The sequence below is a fragment of the Cuculus canorus genome, chromosome 30 (assembly GCF_017976375.1).
Source record: "Cuculus canorus isolate bCucCan1 chromosome 30, bCucCan1.pri, whole genome shotgun sequence".
Taxonomy (NCBI): Eukaryota; Metazoa; Chordata; class Aves; order Cuculiformes; family Cuculidae; genus Cuculus; species Cuculus canorus.
In genome coordinates this window covers 1,430,357-1,450,191 of record NC_071430.1, presented here as the reverse complement: position 1 = coordinate 1,450,191, position 19,835 = coordinate 1,430,357, and the positions used below count along the sequence as shown (strand labels likewise).

At 59.4% G+C, this 19,835-nt stretch overlaps 2 protein-coding genes across 5 annotated transcripts in view; both read left to right on the top strand.

Moving 5' to 3' along the window:
- The first annotated feature begins 176 nt into the window (after positions 1-176).
- Positions 177-13,880, top strand: LOC128849538 (sodium/glucose cotransporter 2-like). 4 transcript variants are annotated; one of them, XM_054051799.1, is made up of 15 exons: positions 177-289; positions 1,213-1,284; positions 2,296-2,400; positions 3,005-3,064; positions 3,797-3,901; positions 4,518-4,623; positions 5,269-5,349; positions 6,349-6,548; positions 7,409-7,544; positions 8,134-8,241; positions 9,239-9,389; positions 10,170-10,338; positions 11,828-12,043; positions 12,735-12,825; positions 13,640-13,880. In XM_054051799.1, exons 1-15 carry the CDS (start codon positions 206-208, stop codon positions 13,786-13,788), a joined length of 1,833 nt encoding a protein of 610 aa, XP_053907774.1. In that variant the 5' UTR covers positions 177-205; the 3' UTR covers positions 13,789-13,880. The 4 variants fall into 4 exon arrangements, with proteins under 4 accessions (XP_053907774.1, XP_053907773.1, XP_053907775.1 ...); XM_054051798.1 differs by having other exon boundaries at positions 12,735-12,837; XM_054051801.1 differs by lacking the exon at positions 177-289 and adding an exon at positions 1,035-1,069 and having other exon boundaries at positions 12,735-12,837; positions 13,640-13,879.
- Positions 13,881-16,430: 2,550 nt separating this feature from the next.
- Positions 16,431-19,835, top strand: part of LOC104059944 (maltase-glucoamylase) — a gene marked incomplete at its 5' end in the record, with an annotated part of 59,027 nt that continues 55,622 nt past the window's right edge. The window contains 2 exons of the mRNA XM_054051844.1: positions 16,431-16,659; positions 17,617-17,690. Of these exons, the coding sequence (XP_053907819.1) occupies positions 16,431-16,659; positions 17,617-17,690 (303 nt within the window). The remainder of the gene's footprint in view (positions 16,660-17,616; positions 17,691-19,835) is intronic.

Here is a 19,835-nt window from a genome sequence, read left to right as displayed (position 1 = left end):
ATCCCAGTATAACCCAGTATGGGCCCAGTATGCCCCAGTATGGGCCCAGTATGGCCCCAGTATATCCCAGTATAACCCAGTATGGGTCCAGTATGGCCCCAGTATATCCCAGTATGCCCCAGTATGGGCGGGGCCACGTGTGGGGCAGCCGAGCGGGGGGGGCGGGGCCTCCCAGGGGCAGTTGTGGGGCCGCCGTGGGGCAGCGATGGAGCCGGCGCCGGGCGCCTCTGCCTGGGACTTGGGGGTCACGGCCGCCTACTTCGGCCTCGTCATCGCCGTGGGGCTCTGGGTAAGAGTCCTGACCCATAAGTGCCCTCCCTGCCCCATAAGTAACTCCTCCTGCCCCATAAGTAACTCCCCTGCCTCATAAGTAACTTCTCCTGCCCCATAAGTAACTCCCCTGCCCCATAAGTAACTCCCCTGCCCCATAAGTAACTTCTCCTGCCCCATAAGTAACTCCCCTGCCCCATAAGTGACACTATCGGCCCCATAACTGCCCTCCCCTGCCCCATAAGTAACTCCCCTGCCCCATAAGTAACTTCTCCTGCCCCATAAGTAACTCCCCTGCCCCATGAGTGACACTATCGGCCCCATAACTGCCCTCCCCTGCCCCATAAGTAACTCCCTCTGCCCCATAAGTACCTTCCCTGCCCCATAAGTGCCCCCACCCCGTAACTCCTCTTGCCCCGTAAGTTGCTGCCCTGCCCCATAAGTGCCCTCCCCTGCCCCATAAGTGACTCCCCTGCCCCATACGTTCCCTATTCCTGCCCCATAAGTGCCCCCCTCACCCCATAAGTGCCCCCCCCCGACCCCCACATTACCCACAAAGCCCCGCGGGGGCTCAATGGGGCCCAATGGGGTCGGGGTCGTCACGGACGGCGCACACGGGGTTAATCAGTGACTGGGAGCACTGGGGCCATACTGGGAGCACTGGGGGACCCCCACTGGGGGCTCAGGGGGGCCATACTGGGAGCACTGGGGCCATACTGGGAGCACTGGGAGCACTGGGAGCACTGGGGCCATACTGGGAGCACTGGGGCCCACACTGCTGGCCCTCGTCCTCATACTGGTACCAAACTGGTTCAAACTGGTCCTTACTGGGCCCATACTGGCCTGTTCTGCTCCATACTGGTCTGTACTGGTCTGTTCTGCTCCATACTGGTCTGTACTGGTCCATACTGGTCCATACTGGTCCGTACTGGTCTCCCGCAGTCCCTGCGCCGCGGCACCCGCCGGACGATCAGTGGGTACTTCTTGGCCGGACAGAGCATGGGGTGGGGCCCGGTGAGTGGGGCGCTATGGGGCACTGTGGGGCACTGTGGGTCTCTATGGGGTCTCTATGGGGTCTCTTTGTGTCTCTGTGGGGTCTCTATGGGTCTCTTTGGGTCTCTATGGGTCTCTATGGGGTCTCTTTGGGTCTCTATGGGTCTCTATGGGGTCTCTATGGGTCTCTATGGGGTCTCTATGGGTCTCTATGGTTCTCTATGGGGTCTCTATGGGGTCTCTTTGGGTCTCTATGGTTCTCTATGGGTCTCTATGGGTCCCTGTGGGTCACTGTGGGTTGGGGTCCCTGAGGCCGTGGGTCGCTGTGGGTCACTGTGGGTCGCTGTGGGTCGCGGTCCCTGAGGCCGTGGGTCACCGTGGGTTGCTGTGGGTCGCTGTGGGTCGCTGTGGGTCGCGGTCCGTGAGGCCGTGGGTCGCTGTGGGTCGCTGTGGGTCGCGGTCCCTGAGGCTGTGGGTCGCTGTGGGTCGCTGTGGGTCGCGGTCCGTGAGGCCGTGGGTCGCTGTGGGTCGCTGTGGGTCGGGGTCCCTGAGGCCGTGGGTCGCTGTGGGTTGCTGTGGGTCGCGGTCCCTGAGGCCGTGGGTCGCTGTGGGTCGCCGTGGGTCGCTGTGGGTCGGGGTCCCTGAGGCCGTGGGTCGCTGTGGGTCGCTGTGGGTCGCTGTGGGTCGCGGTCCCTGAGGCCGTGGGTCGCTGTGGGTCGCTGTGGGTCGCGGTCCCTGAGGCCGTGGGTCGCTGTGGGTCGCTGTGGGTCGGGGTCCCTGAGGCCGTGGGTCGCTGTGGGTCGCTGTGGGTCGCTGTGGGGCACTGTGGGTCGCTGTGGGTCGCGGTCCCTGAGGCCGTGGGTCGCTGTGGGTCGCTGTGGGTCGCTGTGGGTCGGGGTCCCTGAGGCCGTGGGTCGCTGTGGGGCACTGTGGGTCGCTGTGGGTTGGGGTCCCTGAGGCCGTGGGTCGCTGTGGGTCGCTGTGGGTCGCTGTGGGTCGGGGTCCCTGAGGCCGTGGGTCGCTGTGGGGCAGGTGGGGGCGTCTCTCTTCGCCAGCAACATCGGTTCGGGGCACTTTGTGGGTCTGGCGGGGACGGGGGCGGCCGGAGGGCTCGCGGTGGGGGGCTTCGAGTGGAGCGTGAGTGACCCACAGCCCGACCCATAGATCCTGACCCATAGATCCTGACCCACATCACCTGACCCACACCCTGACCCACTGCCCGACCCAGAGATCTGACCCATAGATCCTGACCCATAGATCTGACCCATGGCCCAACCCATGGCCCAACCCATAGCCTGACCCATAGATCTGACCCACAGATCTGACCCATAGATCCCAACCCATAGATCTGACCCACAGCCCAACCCACAGCCCGACCCATAGCCTGACCCATAGCCTGACCCATAGATTTGACCCACACATCTGACCCACAGCCCGACCCACAGATCCCGACCCATAGATCTGCCCCACACATTCCTCCCCCGGCCCCACAGGCCCCATACACTGTCCTAGAGATCCCACACCCTGCCCCACACATCCCGCCCCACACATCCCGCCCCACACCCTGCCCCACATCCCACCCCACAGCCTGCCCCATAAATCCTATCCAGCACCCCCCTGCCCCACACTCTGCCCCATAGCTGCCACACCCCCTGCCCCACACCCCGCCCCATAGCTGCCCCATAGCTGCCCCATAGCTGCCCCATAGCTGCCCCACCGCCCGCCCCACACCTCCCCGCAGGCCATGTTCATCGTTCTGCTCCTCGGTTGGGTTTTCGTCCCCATTTATCGCCTCGCGGGGGTGAGTGCGGACCCCCAACAGGAGACCCCCAAACCCCCCCAGTGCTCCCAGTGCTCTCCCAGTCCCTCCCAGTGCCCCCAACTCCCATCCCAGTGCCCTCCCAGTCCCCCCCAGTGCCCCAGGCCACTATCCCAGTGCCTCCCCCTCTCTCTCAGGGTCCTCAAACCCCCTCCCAGTCTCTCCCAGTGCCTCCCAGTCCCTCCCAGTGCTGCGAACACCCATGCCAGTCCCTCCCAGTCCCCACCAACACCCATTCCAGTGCCTTCCAGTGCCCTCCCAGTGTCTCCCAGTCCCTCCCAGTGCCCCCACTCCCATCCCAGTCCCTCCCAGTGCCTCCCAGTCCCCCCAACACCCATCCCAGTCCCTCCCAGTCCCTCCCAGTGTCCCCAACACCCATCCCAGTCCCCTCCCAGTCCCTCCCAGTGTCCCCAACACCCATCCCAGACCCATCCCAGTCCCTCCCAGTCCCTCCCAGTGTCCCCAACACCCATCCCAGTCCCCTCCCAGTCCCTCCCAGTGTCCCCAACACCCATCCCAGTCCCCTCCCAGTCCCTCCCAGTCCCCCCAACACCCATCCCAGTCCCTCCCAGTCCCTCCCAGTCCCCCCAACACCCATCCCAGTGCCTCCCAGTCCCCCCAACACCCATCCCAGTCCCTCCCAGTGTCCCCAACACCCATCCCAGTCCCCTCCCAGTCCCTCCCAGTGCCTCCCAGTCCATCCCAGTCCCGCAGGTCTCCACCATGCCGCAGTACCTGTCGCGGCGGTTCGGGCGGGCGCGGATCCGGCTCTGCCTCGCGGCGCTCTCGCTCGTCCTCTACATCAGCACCAAAATCTCCGTACGGATCCACGGCCATCGACACGCGATCGATACGCGATCGATAGGGGATCAATACGGGATCGATAGGGGATCAATAGGGGATCGATAGGGGATCAATGGGGGATCGATGGGGGATCGATGGGGGATGGATGGGGGATCGATGGGGGATCCATAGGGGATCGATGGGGGATCGATACGGGATCGATAGGGGATCCATAGGGGATCAATGGGGGATCAATAGGGGATCGATGGGGGATCAATACGGGATTGATAAAGGGGCAATAGGGATCGATAGGGAATCGATGGGGGATCCATAGTGGATCAATAGAGGGTCGGTAGAGGATCCATGAGGGGACAATAAGGGATCCCTATGGGGTCGGGGGTCCCTATGGGGTCCCCATGGGGTCTGGGGGTCCCTATGTGGTCGAGGGGGTCCCTATGGAGTTGGGGGTCCCCATGGGGTCCCTATGGGGTCGGGGGGGTCCCTATGGAGTTGGGGGTCCCCATGGGATCCCCATGGGGTCGGGGGGGTCCCTATGGAGTCAGGGGGTCCCCATGGGGTCCCTATGGAGTCGGGGGGGTCCCCGTGGGGTCCCCGTGGGGTCCCCTGGGCCGGACGGGGGTGCTGTGTGCAGGTGGATATGTACTCGGGCGCCATCTTCATCCGCGAGGCGCTGGGCTGGGACCTCTACACCTCCGTGGGGGCTCTGCTGGGGATCACCGCCCTCTACACCATCACTGGTGCGACTGGGAGCACTGGGAGCACTGGGAGCCACTGGGAGGGACTGGGGGGGACTGGGGGGGACTGGGAGGTGACTGGGAGAGAGTGGGAGGGGATGGGAGGGACTGGGATGGGGTTTGGGGACTGGGAAGGCACTGGGAGGGATGAAGGGGGACTGGGAGGGCACTGGGAATGACCGGCGGAGACTGGAAGCACTGGGAGAGGAGTGGGAGGGCACTGGGAGCACTGGGATGGGCAGGAAAGGGGCGTGGCCAACAGAAGGGGCGTGGCCAAGGCAGGAGGTGTGTGCAGGGAGGGATGGGGCCCAGTGGGGGCGTGGCCACGCGAGGGGGCGTGGCCGAGAGAGGCACTCCGTATACAGTAAAAGGGGCACGGACAAGGGGGCGTGACGGGGGCGTGGCCAAAGCGGAGTGGGTGTGGCTAATGGAGGGGGCGTGGCCAAGGGAAAGGGGCCAGGAGGGGTTTTGACTAAGGGGCGGGGCAAGGCGGGGGGCGTGGCTACACGTGCCAACGGTCAAACGAGGGGGCGTGACCAAAATAGGGGCGTGGCCGGGAGGGGCGTGGCTATAGAAGGGCGTGGCCGTGGGGATGGGCGCGGCCGTGGGGATGGGCGTGGCCACGGGGTGTTCCTTCCCTCCCCGCAGGCGGCCTGGCGGCGCTGATGTACGCGGATCTGGTGCAGAGTCTGATCATGATCGCCGGAGCCTCCGTGCTGGCCGGCTACGGTGAGACTGGGAGCACTGGGACGGACTGGGACGGGACTGGGAGAGGAGTGGCAGGGACTGGGAGGGGATGGGAGGGCACTGGGAGGGGCTGGGAGGGCACTGGGCAGGACTGGGAGGTGAATGGGAGGCACTGGGAGGGACTGGGAGGTGAATGGGAGGGAGTGGGAGGGGATGGGAGGGAGTGGGAGGGACTGGGACAGACTGGGAGGGGAATGGAAGGGAGTGGGAGGGACTGGGAGGGCACTGGGAGGGACTGGAAGAGAGTAGGAGGGACTGGGAGGGCACTGGGAGGGACTGGGAGGGAATGGAAGGGAGTAGGAGGGACTGGGAGGGCACTGGGAGGGACTGGGAGGTGACTGGGAGGGCACTGGGAGGGCACTGGGAGGGACTGGGAGGGCACTGGGAGGGACTGGGAGGGCACTGGGAGGGACTGGGAGGGCACTGGGAGGGAATGGGAGGGAGTGGGAGGGAATGGAAGGGACCGGGAGGTGACTGGGAGGTGACTGGGAGGGAATGGGAGTGACTGGGAGGTGACTGGGAGGGACTCGGGGGGTCTGGGAGGGCCTTGACTATACTGGGAGGGGACTGGGAGGGACTGGGGTTACTGGGAGATACTGGGTAAGAGGTTAAGAGGGGTTTTGAAGGCACTGATGGACTGGAATGTACTGGGAGGGGACTGGGAGTGCGGGGAGGCGGTGGAAAGTGCTGCAATGCCATACTGGTTTATACTGGTCCTTCCTGGTGCTGGACCTTGTGGGAGAGGAGTGGGGCACTGGGATGGACTGGGAGCACTGGAAAGGCACACTGAGCTTCCCTGATGCCCAATACTGGTTCATACTGGTCTGTACTGGTACTGGACCTCATGGGGGAGCTCCGAGGGGGGCACTGGGCTGTACTGGGTTATACTGGGAGGAGGCAAAGGGGGCCCTGGGAAGGCACACTGAGCCCCTGTAACGCCCACTACGGGTCCGTACTGGTCCTTACTGGTGTGTCACGCAGCGCTGGGCGCGGTGGGGGGGTACGCGGGGCTGGTGCAGCGCTACCCCCTGGCGCTGCCCCCCAACACCACGGGGCCCTGCGGGCGCCCCCGCCCCGACGCCTTCCACCTCCTGCGCGACCCCAGCGCCGGAGACCTGCCCTGGCCTGGGCTCATACTGGGACTGGGCATCATCTCCGCCTGGTACTGGTGCACTGACCAGGTCAGACTGGGAGGGACTGGGAGGGGATTGGGGGCACTGGGAGAGACTTGGGAGGGACTGGGAGGGTGTTTGGGGGCACTGGGAGCAACTGGGAGAGAGTTGGGAGGGGATTGGGGGCACTGGGAGGGACTGGGAGGGAGTTTAGGGGCACTGGGAGCAACTGGGAGAGAGTTGGGAGGGGATTGAGGGCACTGGGAGGGACTGGGAGGGTGTTTGGGGGCACTGGGAGGGACTGGGAGGGTGTTTGGGGGCACTGGGAAGGACTGGGAGGGAGGTTAGGGGCACTGGGAGGGACTGGGAGGGAGTTTAGGGGCACTGGGAGGGAGTTGGGAGGGACTGGGAGGGTGTTTGGGGGCACTGGGAAGGACTGGGAGGGAGTTTAGGGGCACTGGGAGGGACTGGGAGGGGATTGGGGGCACTGGGAGGGACTGGGAAGGAGTTGGGAAGGACTGGAAGGGGATTGGGGGAACTGGGAGGGACTGGGAAGGACTGGGAGGGCGTTTGGGGGCACTGGGAAGGACTGGGAGGGGTTTAGGAGGCACTGGGAGAGACTGGAAAGGAGTTTAGGGGTACTGGGAGCAACTGGGAGAGAGTTGGGAGGGACTGGGAGGGGATTTGGGGCACTGGGAGGGACTGGGAAGGAGTTTAGGGGCACTGATAGAGAGTTGGGAGGCACTGGGAGGGGATTGGGGGCACTGGGATCAACTGGTGTCACTGGGGAGGGCGCCCATGATGGGTGGAGGGGGTGTTGGGGGTCACTGGTGTCACTGGGGAGGGCAGAGAGGGCGCCCATGATGGTGCTGTTGGGGGTCACTGGTGTCACTGGTGTGTCCCTGGTGCCCCTGGTGTCCCCGGCGCAGGTGATCGTGCAGCGCTGCCTGGCCGGGCGCTCCCTCACGCAGGTGCGCGCGGGCTGTGTGCTCTGCGGGTACCTCAAGGTGCTGCCCATGTTCCTCATGGTGATGCCCGGCATGGCCGCCCGCGTCCTCTTCCCCGGTCAGTGCCCTCCCAGTGCTCCCAGTGCCACCCTGGCCCACACAAAATGGCCCCCAATGGCCCCCAGTGCCCCCCAACCCTGACCTCACCATCATGGCCGCCAACCCTGGCCCACACAAAATGGCCCCCTGTTACCCCCAACCCTGACTTCACCATCATGGCCGCCCACCCTGACCCACTCAAAAGGGCCACCCCCATGCTGAGGCCACGCCCCCAAGACCCACCCACTCCCTGCCCGCCCCTTAAGCCCCGCCTCTTTCCCGAGGCCCCACCCCCTTTCCCAAGCCCGCGCTCATTTCACTGCCACACGAGGCCCCGCCCCTTCCCCACCCTGCCCTTATCCCCGCCCCGAGGCCACGCCCATTTAGAGATAACCCCGCCCCTCAGCCACCAACGCCCCGCCCCCCCGAGGCCACACCCCTTCCTCCTGGCCCCGCCCCTCCCAATCCACCACATGAGGCCCCGTCCTTTTCCCCCTGCCCCCGCCCCTGCCCCGCCCCTTTCCCTGAGGCCCCGCCCCTTTCCCTGAGGCACCGCCCCTTTCCATGAGGCCCCGCCCCTTTCCCTGAGGCCCCGCCCCTCCGCGCAGCCGTGGTTGGGTGCGCGGACGCTCAGCGCTGCAGCCGCGCCTGTGGCAGCGCCGCCGGATGCTCCAACGTCGCGTACCCCCGCCTGGTGCTGGCGCTGCTGCCCACCGGTACGGGTTATTAGGGCTAAAAGGGCATTATTAGTGCTTATTAGGCATTTATTAGCGCATTATTAGGCATTTATTAGGGGTTATGGGGTTTATTAGGGCTAAAAGGGCATTATTAGTGCTTATTAGCGCATTATTAGCGTATTATTAGCGCATTATTAGGGATTTATTAGGGGTTATGGGGTTTGTTAGGGCTAAAAGGGCATTATTAGTGCATTATTAGCGCATTATTAGCGCATTATTAGCGCATTATTAGGGGTCATGAGGTTTATTAGTGCTAAAAGGGCATTATCAGCGCCTTATTAGGGATTATTAGCGCATTATTAGGGATTTATTAGGGGTTATGGGGTTTATTAGTAGCTTATTAATGCCATTAGTGGTCTATTAGGGCATTAATAAAGTCTATTAGTGGGCTATTAATGGGCTGTTATGCAGTAATAAATGCTTTTAGGTCTCTAATAAAGGCTATTAGTGGGCTATTAATGCTATTAGGATGCCATCAAGGGGCTATTGATGCTATTAGGGCATTAATAAAGTCTATTAGTGGGCTATTAATGGGCTGTTATGCAGTAATAAATGCTTTTAAGTCTCTAATAAAGGCTATTAGTGGGCTATTAATGTTATTAGGATGCCATAAGGGGGCTATTAATGCTATTAGTGGGCTATTAGGGCATTAATAAAGTCTATTAGTGGGCTATTAATGCTATTAGGACGCCATAAGGGGGCTATTAATGCTATTAGTGGGCTATTAGGGCATTAATAAAGTCTATTAGTGGGCTATTAATGTTATTAGGATGCCATAAGGGGGCTATTAATGCTATTAGTGGGCTATTAGGGCATTAATAAAGTCTATTAGTGGGCTATTAATGCTATTAGGATGCCATAAGGGGGCTATTAATGCTATTAGTGGGCTATTAGGGCTATCAGAGGGCTGTTGGGGTGCCGGGGGTGGGTCCGGCCCCTGCTGGGGTCCCCGTCCCGACCCCCCGTGTCCCCGCAGGGCTGCGGGGGCTGATGCTGGCGGTGGTCCTCGCCGCCCTCATGTCCTCCTTGGCTTCCATCTTCGCCAGCGCCAGCGCCCTCTTCACCCTCGACATCTACCAGCGCCTGCGGCCCCACGCCGGGCCCCGGCACCTCCTGCTGGCCGGAAGGTGGGGGGACCCCAGAATCTGAGGGGGGGGCTCAAGGCTTTTCGGGGGACCCGGGCGTTCTGGAGCTCAGGTCAACCCAGCCAATAAAGGGACCCAGGGTCTGGGTGGGGGGACCCGGGCGTCAAAGTCAAAGGGGACCCAGGAGTTTGGCAGGGGACCGAGGAATTTGGGGGGGACCCAGGAGTTTGGGAGGGGACCCAGGGATTTGGGGGGGGTCAAGGAATTTGGGAAGGGACCCAGGAGTTTGAGGGGTAGGGTCCCAGATATTTGGGAGCTCAGGTCAACCCAGCCAATAAGGGATCCAGGGCCTGGGTAGGGGGACCCGGGTGTCAAGGTCAAAGGGGATCCAGGATTTGGGAGGGGACCGAGGAATTTGGGAGGGGATCAAGGAATTTGGGAGAGAACCAGGAATTTGGGGGGGACCCAGGAATTTGGGGGGGACCCAGGAATTTGGGGGGTAGGGTCCCAGACAATTGGGACCTCAGGTCAACCCAGCCAATAGGGGATCCAGGACTTGGGTGGGGGGACCCGGGTGTCAAGGTCAAAGGGGATCCAGGAGTTTTGGGGGGACCCAGGAATTTAGGGGAGACCCAGGAGTTTGAGGGGGGACCCAGGAATTTGGGGGGGACCAAGGAGTTTGAGGGGGGACCCAGGAATTTGGGGGGTAGTGTCCCAGACATTTGGGAGCTCAGGTCAACCCAGGCAAAGGCAGAGGTATCTGGGGTACCTGGGAAAGGGGGGCCCCAGACCTCCAGGCCGGGGTCCCCGTGGTGTGCGCAGGCTGTGGATCGTGGCGCTGGTGGGGCTGAGCCTGGCCTGGCTGCCGGTGGTGGAGGCGGCGCAGGGGGGGCAGCTCTTTGACTACATCCAAGCCGTCGCCAGTTACTTGGCCCCCCCCGTGGCCGCCGTCTTCTTCCTCGCTGTCTTCGTCCCACGCGTCAACGAACCCGTGAGTTCGGGGGGGGACAAATAACCCCACAGCAGCCCCGAACCGGACAAAAGTGCCTCAAAACGAGCCCCAAGTGCCCTAAAATCTCTGCAAAACAGCCCCAAATAGGGCAGAACCGGAGCCAAATTACGCTAAAATGGCCCAAAATGAGCTCAAACTCCACAAAATGAGTCTGAAATGCCTCAAAACGGTATCAAAATATCGGTAATAACTCCAAAGTGGCCCCAAATAACCCCAAATCAGCCACGGACCGGATTAAAATGGCCCAGGATTAGTCCCGAATACCTCAAATAAACTCAAATTCAAGGCAGACCTCACCCCAAGAGAGCTCAAAACACCCCCAAATGGTCCGAAACCGCATCAAAATGGCCAAAATGAGCCCAAACGGGCCTAAAACCAGGCTAAAAATGCCCCAAATGAGCCCTAAATGCCCTAAAATAGCCCCAAAGCGGCCCAAAATAAGACACAACTGACACGAAAGGAGTCTAAAATGCCCCCAAATGCCCCCCGAGTTCCACAAATGACATCAAAATGCCTCAAAATTAGTCTGAATCCTCTCAAATGACGTTAAAGTGCCCCAAAATGACCATGAAATGGCCTAAAGCCGTATAATAATGCCTCGAAATTCGTCCAAACCATCTCAAATAGACCCCAAATCGGCCCAAAGTGAGGCAGAACGGCTTCCGATGAGCTCCGAACACCCCCAAATGAGTCTGAACCCCTCAAATGGCGTCCAAATGGCTCAAAATGGCGGCAAAGTGGCCCCAAATGGGACTAAAACGCCCCCAAAATGCCCCAAAATAACCCCAAAGCAGCTCAACATGAGGTACAACCGACCCAAAAGTGGGACTAAAGCGCCTCGAAACGATCCACCCCTTCCCTAAATGACATCGAGGTACCCCCAAATCCATCTCAATCCCCTCAAATGGCACCAAAACCGGCAAAAAGGACCCCAAAGTGGCCCAAAAGTGACACCGAATGGCCCCAAATGTGCCCCAAATGCCCCCAAACCGGGGGGCTGTGGGGGTCCGAGGGGTTTTGGGGGTGACCCAGGGGTTTGTGGAGGTCCCAGGGGTTTTGGGGGGCATCCCAGGGGTTTGTGGAGGTTCCAGGGGTTTTGGGGGGTCCCAGGGGTTTTGGGGGTCCCAGGGGTTTTGGGGGGCATCACAGGGGTTTGGGGGGTCCCAGGGGTTTTGGGGGGTCCCAGGGATTTGTGGGGGTCCCAGGGGTTTGTGGGGGCATCCCAGGGGTTTGGGGGCTTCCAGGGGTTTTGGGGGGGCATCCCAGCGGTTTGGGGGGTCCCAGGGGTTTTGGGAGGGTCCCAGGGGTTTGGGGGGGTTCCAGGGGTTTGGGGGGGCATCCCAGGGGTTTGGGGAGGGCAGGAAAGGCTCAGGATTTGGGGGTCCCAGGGGTTGGGGGGGGTACCTGGCATTTGGGGGTCCCAGAGGTTTGGGGATCCCCGGTGACCCCAAGGCCTGGGTGTCCCCAGGGTGCGTTCTGGGGGCTCCTGGGGGGGCTGGCGCTGGGCCTCGCTCGCCTGGTGCCCGAGGTGGCTCTGGGGACGGGGTCTTGTGGGGTGCCGGGGCGCTGCCCCCCCTTTGTCTGCGGCCTTCACTACCTCCACTTCGCCGTCCTCCTCTTCATCGCCACCGTCATCATCGTCATCGCCGTCTCCCTCTGCCACCCCCCGATCCCCCGACAGCACGTGAGTCTGGGGGGGACGGGGGAGATTGGGGGGGCACAGGGGGTTGGGGAGGTTTGGGGGGGACCCAGGGGGTTGGGAAGGGGGACAAAGGGATTTTGGGGGGGGCACAGGGGTTTGGGGAGGTTTGGGGGGGACCCAGGGGGTTGGGAAGGGGGACAAAGGGATTTTGGGGGGGGCACAGGGGGTTGGGGAGGTTTGGGGGGGACCCAGGGGTTTGGGGGGGAACAAAGGGGATCGGCGGGGAGACAGGAGGTTTGGGGGGATCCTGGGGATCAGGAGGGAAACGGGGGTTTGGGGGGGCAAAGGGGATTTGCGGGGGACCGTGGGGTTTAGTGAGGTTTGGGGGGACTCAGCAGTTTGGGGGGGACCCTCGGGTTTGGGGGTGGGGGTGGGGCTGGGGTTCAGGAGGGAAATGGGGGGTTTTGGGTGGGCAAAGGGGGTTTGGGGGGGCACACGAGGGTTTGGGGGGGACTCAGGGGATTTGGGGGGGACAAAAGGGGGTGGAGGGAGGACAGGGGATGGGGTGGATAGGAGCTCTGGGGGAGCTTTGGGGGAACACACAGGGGTTGGGGGGACCCAGGGGGTTTTGGGGGGGACAAAGGTGGGTTGGGGGAGGGTGTGTGCAGGGATTGTTTTGGGGTCCCCGGGTTTTGGGGGGCCCGGCTGTGGTGTCCCAGCTCTCCCCCCGCAGCTGCACCGGTTGGTGTTCAGCCTCCGGCACAGTCAGGAACCCCGAATCGACCTGGACCAGGGGTCCCCCCCGCCCGCCGTCCCGCTCCAGGGTGGGCTCGGGGGTTCGTTTGGGGGGCACAGGGGTTTGGGGGGGCTCCAGCATCCAGAGGAGATCCTGGGAGGGATCCAGGGGCTTTTGGGGGGATCTGGGATCCAGGGGGGATCCAGGGGTTTGGGGGGGGACAAAGGGGTTTGGGGGGGACCTGGGATCCAGGAGGGTTCCAGGGGTTTGGGGGGGGCACAGGGGTCTGGGGGGCACTCGGGGATCCAGGTGAGACTCAGGGGTTTGGGGGAACGACAAAGGGATTTTGGGGACACAGAAGATTGAGGGGGGGACAAAGGGATTCGAGGGGGACAAAGGGGTTGGGGGGAACTCAGGAGTTTGGGGGAACAAAGGGATGTGGGGGTCACAGAGTTGGGGGGGGCACAGGGATCCGAAGGGCACCCGGGGGTTTTGGGGGGACAAAGGAGTTTGGGGGGGACGACAAATGGGTTGAGGGTCGTGGAGGATTGGGGGGGGCACAGGGGGTGGGGGGGGGCTAAAGGACCCGGGGGGGACCCGAGGGTTTGGGGAGGGGGGGGACAAAGGGATTTGGGGGGCACAGAGGACTGGGGGGGGGGGGGTCAGAGACGGATCTGGGGGGGACAAATGGGTTGAAGGGGGCCGGGGGTTTGGGGGTGCCCCGGGGGTCAGGATGGGCCCCAGATGTCTGGGGAGATTTGGGGGGGACACACAGGGGTTTTGGGGACACAGAGGAGTGGGGGGGGGGCACAGGGTTTGGGGAGGTTTGGGGGGGACAAAGGGGCTTTGGGGGGGGACCTTTTGGTCCAGGAGGGCTCCTTCGTCATCTCCCCTCCCTTCAGATGTGCAGCACGGGGGTCCCCCCGAGGTGGGGGTCGGGTCCAAGCCCCCCCCCCTGCCCCCCGAGGACCCCCTCTGGAGCCGCGTGGTGGACATCAACGCCCTCATCCTCATGGCCATCGCTGTCTTCCTCTGGGGGTACTTTGCCTGAGCCCCCAAAAGGGGGAAAACACCCCCAAAACCCCACGAATAAACACCAAAGAACCCAAAACACAATGAAAATGGCCCAAAATCTGCCTCATGGACCCCAAAAACCATAAATAAACACCAAAGAACCCAAAACACGATGAAAATGGCCCAAATCTGCCTCACGCCCCCCAAAAACCCCCAAATAAACACCGAAGAACCCAAAACACGATGAAAATGGCCCAAAATCTGCCTCATGGACCCCAAAAACCCCAAATAAACACCGAAGAACCCAAAACACGATGAAAATGGCCCAAAATCTGCCTCATGGCCCCCCAAAACCCACAAATAAACACCGAAGAACCCAAAACACAATGAAAACGGCCCCAAATCTGCCTCACGCACCCCAAAAAACCCACAAATAAACACCAAAGAACCCAAAACACGATGAAAATGGCCCAAAATCTGCCTCATGCCCCCCAAAACCCCACAAATAAACACCGAAGAACCCAAAACACAATGAAAATGGCCCAAAATCTGCCTCACGCACCCCAAAAACCACAAATAAACACCGAAGAACCCAAAACACGATGAAAATGGCCCAAAATCTGCCTCATGCACCCCAAAAACCACAAATAAACACCGAAGAACCCAAAACACGATGAAAATGGCCCAAAATCTGCCTCATGCACCCCAAAAACCCACAAATAAACACCGAAGAACCCAAAACACGATGAAAATGGCCCAAAATCTGCCTCATGGACCCCAAAAACCCACAAATAAACACCGAAGAACCCAAAACACGACGAAAATGGCCCAAAATCTGCCTCATGCACCCCAAAAACCCCAAATAAACACCGAAGAACCCAAAACACGAAAAAAATGGCCCCAAATCTGCCTCATGGACCCCCAAAACCCCACAAATAAACACCGAAGAACCCAAAACACAATGAAAATGGCCCAAAATCTGCCTCAGTGGCCCCAGGGGAACAAAAATAAACACCAAATCTCCCCTAAATAAGAGGAAAACGGCCCCAAATCTGCTCTGTCCTGGAGGTGTTGAAGGCCTCCAGGTGAGATGGGGCCCCAAAGCACCTGAAACGGTGGGAGGTGGAATGGTTTGGGTGGGATGGGATCTCAAAGCACCTGATCCGGTGGGAGGTGGAACGGTTTGGGTGGGATGGGACCCCGAAGCACCTGATCCGGTGGGAGGTGGGATGGTTTGGGTGGGATGGGACCCCGAAGCACCTGATCCGGTGGGAGGTGGGATGGTTTGGGTGGGATGGGACCCCAAAGCACCTGATCCGGTGGGAGGTGGAACGGTTTGGGTGGGATGGGACCTCAAAGCACCTGATCCGGTGGGAGGTGGAATGGTTGGGGTGGGATGGGACCCCGAAGCGCCTGATCTGGTGGGAGGTGGGATGGGACCCCAAAGCCCATCCCTGCCATGGGCAGGACCACCTCCCATTGGACGTGGTGGCTCCAAGCCCCACCCAACGTGGCTTTCAACACCTCCAACAGCTGTTTTATCTTAACGTGGTGGCTTAAAGGATCCTCACGGAGTGGGAACGCTGCCTCTGGTCAAGGGGTCGCCCTTTGCTTTGCTGTTGGGGTCTCGTTCTGAGGCGAACGGCGCAGTTTGGCCAAAAAGTCATCGTTTGAGACACGTGGAGCCTTCGCGTGTGACCGGCTGAAGGGAAACGGGATGGATTCATGGGATCCTGGAACGGTTGGGTTGGAAGGGACCTCAAAGCCCATCCATCCCCACCTCCTGCTGTGGGCAGGGACACCTCCCGCTGGATCCCGTTGCTCCGAGCCCCATCCAACGTGGCCTTCAACACCTCCAGGGATGGGGCAACCACCACTGCTCCGGGGAGGGTGGATTGAAGCTGTAAAACGGAGCCGTAAATCCCTCAATCCAACGAGATGGAGGCGCGCTTGTGCCGTTGGACTTCGATAGTGGACGATGCCCCTGGCTGATAACGGGAGGGAATAAAACACGGACTCCCAGCCGAGACCAACCACCGAGAGAGGGAAGATGAAGGACCCCGAGGTACGTGGTTTCATTTACCGTGTCTGGAGAGGGTCGGCTCCGTGCCTGGCACTCCCATGGGTATTTACGAACCAAAAGACAAAGGGAATGGCTTGGAATCATGAGGGGGAAGGTCTACGTTAGGTGTTGGGAAGATATTCTTCACCATGGGGGTGGGGAGGCCCAGGTTGCCTGGAGAATCGGTGGCTGCCCCTTCCCTGGAGGTGTTGAAGGCCACGTTGGATGGGGCTGGGAGCAACCGGATCCGGTGGGAGGTGTCCCCATGGCAGCGGGTGGGACTGGATGGGCTTTGAGGTCCCTTCCAACCCAAACCACTCCAGGATAGTAATCCTTCTTCTCTTTCTTCACCTTCATTCCAATCCCTTCTCATTCTTTCCCCTTCCCCTCCACCACCTCCTCCTCCTCATGGTCCAGGATAGTAATCCTTCTTCTCTTTCTTCACCTCCATTCCAATCCTTTCTCCTTCTCCTTCTTTCCCCTTCCCCTCCACCTCCTTCTCCTCCTCATGGAATGGGTTGGGTTGGAAGGGACCCCAAAGCCCACCCAGCTCCAGCCCTGCCATGGGCAGGGACACCTCCCGCTGGCCGTGGTTGCTCCAAACCCCATCCAACCCATCCTTGGACACCTTCAGGGCTGCGATTCCGCCATTCCAGACAGAGAGAATCCTTATTCTTTTCCACAATTGCTCTTTTTGGGTCCCTCACCTCGTGGTGCAGAGGGCAAAGGAGAAGCTGTTCAGTACGTTGGAGGTGGTCCTCATCGTCCTCTTCTGCCTGGTGGTGGTGGTGGCCTGTGTTCTCATCGGGCTTTTAGCAACGAGGGATCCCGTGCCTGAAAGCGCCCGTAAGTGTCGACTTCAGGCGGTCAACCCCAACCCCAACCCCGCCTTGGACTGTTGGCCTCGATTTGATCAAAGGACGCTTTGTATCTGCATAAAAACGCAGTAAATTTAATTTAATACAATAAATATGTGATTAATATTAATGTATTTAATTTAATACATTAACATTTAATATAGAAACGTGCGACAAATTCCATAAACCACGCCCAAAAGGGGCAATTTAGAGTTAATTTCTATACAAATAGAGATGAATTTATGTGGAAATATTAAACGTTAAGAGAAATTATATAAAATATAAATAAATTAGGAAGAAATAATGGATAATATGAAGTAATAATCAATTAACAAATTGATTTCTCTGTAAGTATCCCAAGGTTTATAAGGAAATAGAATGGATTCATATAAAAATTATAATTATCTTATAGTCTGCGGGAATCTCATCCAATCGTTCAGGTTGGAAGGAGCTCTGAGGTCACCCAGACCAAACCCGACCCTCATGGACTCCATGGAGAGCGTTCCATTGCTCGCGGTGATCGGAGTCTTCACGAATGGGGGGAAATCGTAACCTCTGTCCCCCCAAAAAAAGGAGACTCATGGAATGAGTTGGGTTGGAAGGGACCTCAAAGTCCCTCTTCTGTTGGGGGACTCCAGAATTGGACACGGGGGCTCCAGGTTTGGTTGCGTGGGGCGGTGGTGGAGTCCCCATCCCTGGAGGGGTTCAGGAGATGGGTAGATCTTCTCTTTGGGGACGTGGTCTCGTGGTGGGCTTAGCAGGACCGGATTCATGGTTGGACTGGAAGTTCTTAAAGGTCTTTTCCAACTCAAACCACTCTGTGGTTCTGTCACAGTTGGAGAATTCTGAGATGATGAGGAAACCCCTTGGGAAGATCATTCGAGAAGAAGAATAGCAATAATTAATGCAATTACTGAGAACAATCCCTTCATTTCTCCGCCTACAGCATTTTCCCCGACCTGTCCCGACGTGGAGATAGCGGAGAGGATCGACTGCATCCCGGACCAAGTCGCCACCAAGGTTAGAAAAAGAGCCCAAAAAGAGAAAAAGTAGATTTTAGAGCCTAAAACGTGGGATAATTTTTTTTTGGGAGCGTGGACAAATCCCCCTGGTGATGGAAACTGAACTGAAGAACAAAACTGGGCCGAACGCAAAGGTTCTGCTTCGGTAAAGCCACGTGAGATGAGTCGGAAAGGTCTGCTCGCAGCCCAGGAGGACACCCACGTCCTGGGCGGCATCGACGCAGTGTGAGCAGAGCAAGGGAGGGCGTTCTGCCCCTCTGCTCCTCTCTGGTGAGACCTCATCTGGAGTGTTGTGTCCCGTTCTGGAGCCCTCCACGTAAGGAAGAGATGGAACTGTTGGAACGGGCCCAGAGGAGGCCACGGAGGTGATCTGAGGGCTGCAGAACCTCTGCTGTGAGGGCAAAGCTGGGAGAGTTGGGGTTGTTCAGCCTGGAGAAGAGAAAGGTCCACCTTATAGCAGCTTCCAGGAGAGAAAGGGGCTCCAAGAAAGCCGAGGAGGGGCTTTCTCCGAGGTCATGGAGTGATGGGACGAAGGGGAATGGCTTTAAATTGGAAGGGGGGAGATTTAGAGGAGAAATTGGGGAGAAATTAGGAAGAAATTCCTCACAGTGAGAGTGGGTGCCATGGGCAGGGTCACCTCTTACTGATCCGGTTGCTCCAAGCCCCATCCAACGTGGCCTTCAACACCTCCAGGGATGGGGCAGCCACCACTTCTCGGGGCAACCTGGGCCGGGGCGTCTCCACCCTCAGCGTGAAGAATTTCTTCCTAAAGTCCAACCGAAATCTCCTCCCTTCCAATTTAACACCATTCCCCCTCGTCCCATCACTCCAAGCGCTTGGAGAAAGCCCCTCCTCAGCTTTCCTGGAGCCCCTTCAGGTATTGGAAGCTGCTCTGAGGTCTCCTTGGAGCTTTCTCTTCTCCAGGCTGAACAACCCCAACTCTCCCAGCCCGGCCTCATAGCGGAGGTTCTCCAGGCTTGGATCATCTCCATGGCCTCTTCTGGACCTGTTCCAACAGTTCCATCTCCTTCTTGTGTTGGGGACTCCAGAACTGGACACGGGGCTCCAGGTTTGGTGTCACCAGAGCCGAGCAGAGGGGCAGAATCCCCTCCCTCACCCCGGTGGCCGCGCTGCTCTGGACGCGGCCCAGGACCTGCTTGGCCTCCTGGACTGTGAGCACACGGTGGTGGCTCACGTGGTGCTTCTCACCCCCAGCGCCCCAAGGCCTTCTCCTCAGGGCAGCTCTCGTCGCGTCATAGGGAGTGTTAGGAATGGTTGGACTCGATGATCCAGTGGGTCCTTTCCAACCTGGTGGTTCTGTGATTGTCCCGATCCCGGGTAGGACCTTGCACTTGGCCTTGTTGAGCCTCATGAGGTCCCACCAGGATTTCAGGCTAAAGGCTAATTGCAGCTAATTAAAATGACTTCTAATCTCGTTTAGTTGCTACAAAGCCTCGCTGAAAGCTGGCAAAGGACCACCAATCACCAAAGTTACTGATTTATTACCCCAAATACTGATTTATGACCCCGAACACTAATTTATTAACCACCTGTTGCCTGGAGGAGAGTTGGTGTTGATTAACCACTCATCACAAATGAGGGCAAAGTCTAACGAGGCAGGAAAGCCCCCCGAGATATGAACCCTCGCATGAAGGTTTTCCGGTTGATTGGTTGAGTTTTATGGGTTTAGGTCAGAAAAATAGGGGTTGTGTGTGTGGTGGCACCGTTGCCGTCACCCCAGGGCAGAGTTCAGGAGTGGCGAAACCTCTGCATTATCTTGGAATGAGCCTGGATTTGGTCTCCTGGACCCTGGAGTGGTGGCTGCGGGGTGGGGTTCGTGGCCACGGTGGAAGGGCGAATGCTGGTGTTTATCGACAAAGAGCAATAATGCCAATATCTTCTCAGGAGGACTTTGCTCCGTTCTCGGTGCTGGGGATGAAAGACACCCACTATAAAAAACATCTACGTGACGAAAGGGGGGTTATTAATATTTGTAGTATAAATTTATGGGCTCTAAAGAGGGTTCCGGACAGGGTGGATCCGTGGGTGGGAGGGCAGGAAGGGCCTAAAGAACAGCCTGGATTGAGGGACTGACCACCACCTGGGACGGTGCGCAACGAGGTCAGGTGCTGAGCGCCACCAA

Bases quoted from the DNA above. Each gene is read 5' to 3' on its own strand.
- LOC128849538 (XM_054051798.1), top strand. From the start codon at position 206: ATGGAGCCGGCGCCGGGCGCCTCTGCCTGGGACTTGGGGGTCACGGCC. The intron at 290-1,212 runs GTAAGAGTCCTG...GGTCTCCCGCAG, and splicing joins TCATCGCCGTGGGGCTCTGG to TCCCTGCGCCGCGGCACCCG. The intron at 7,545-8,133 runs GTCAGTGCCCTC...CCCTCCGCGCAG, and splicing joins CGCCCGCGTCCTCTTCCCCG to CCGTGGTTGGGTGCGCGGAC.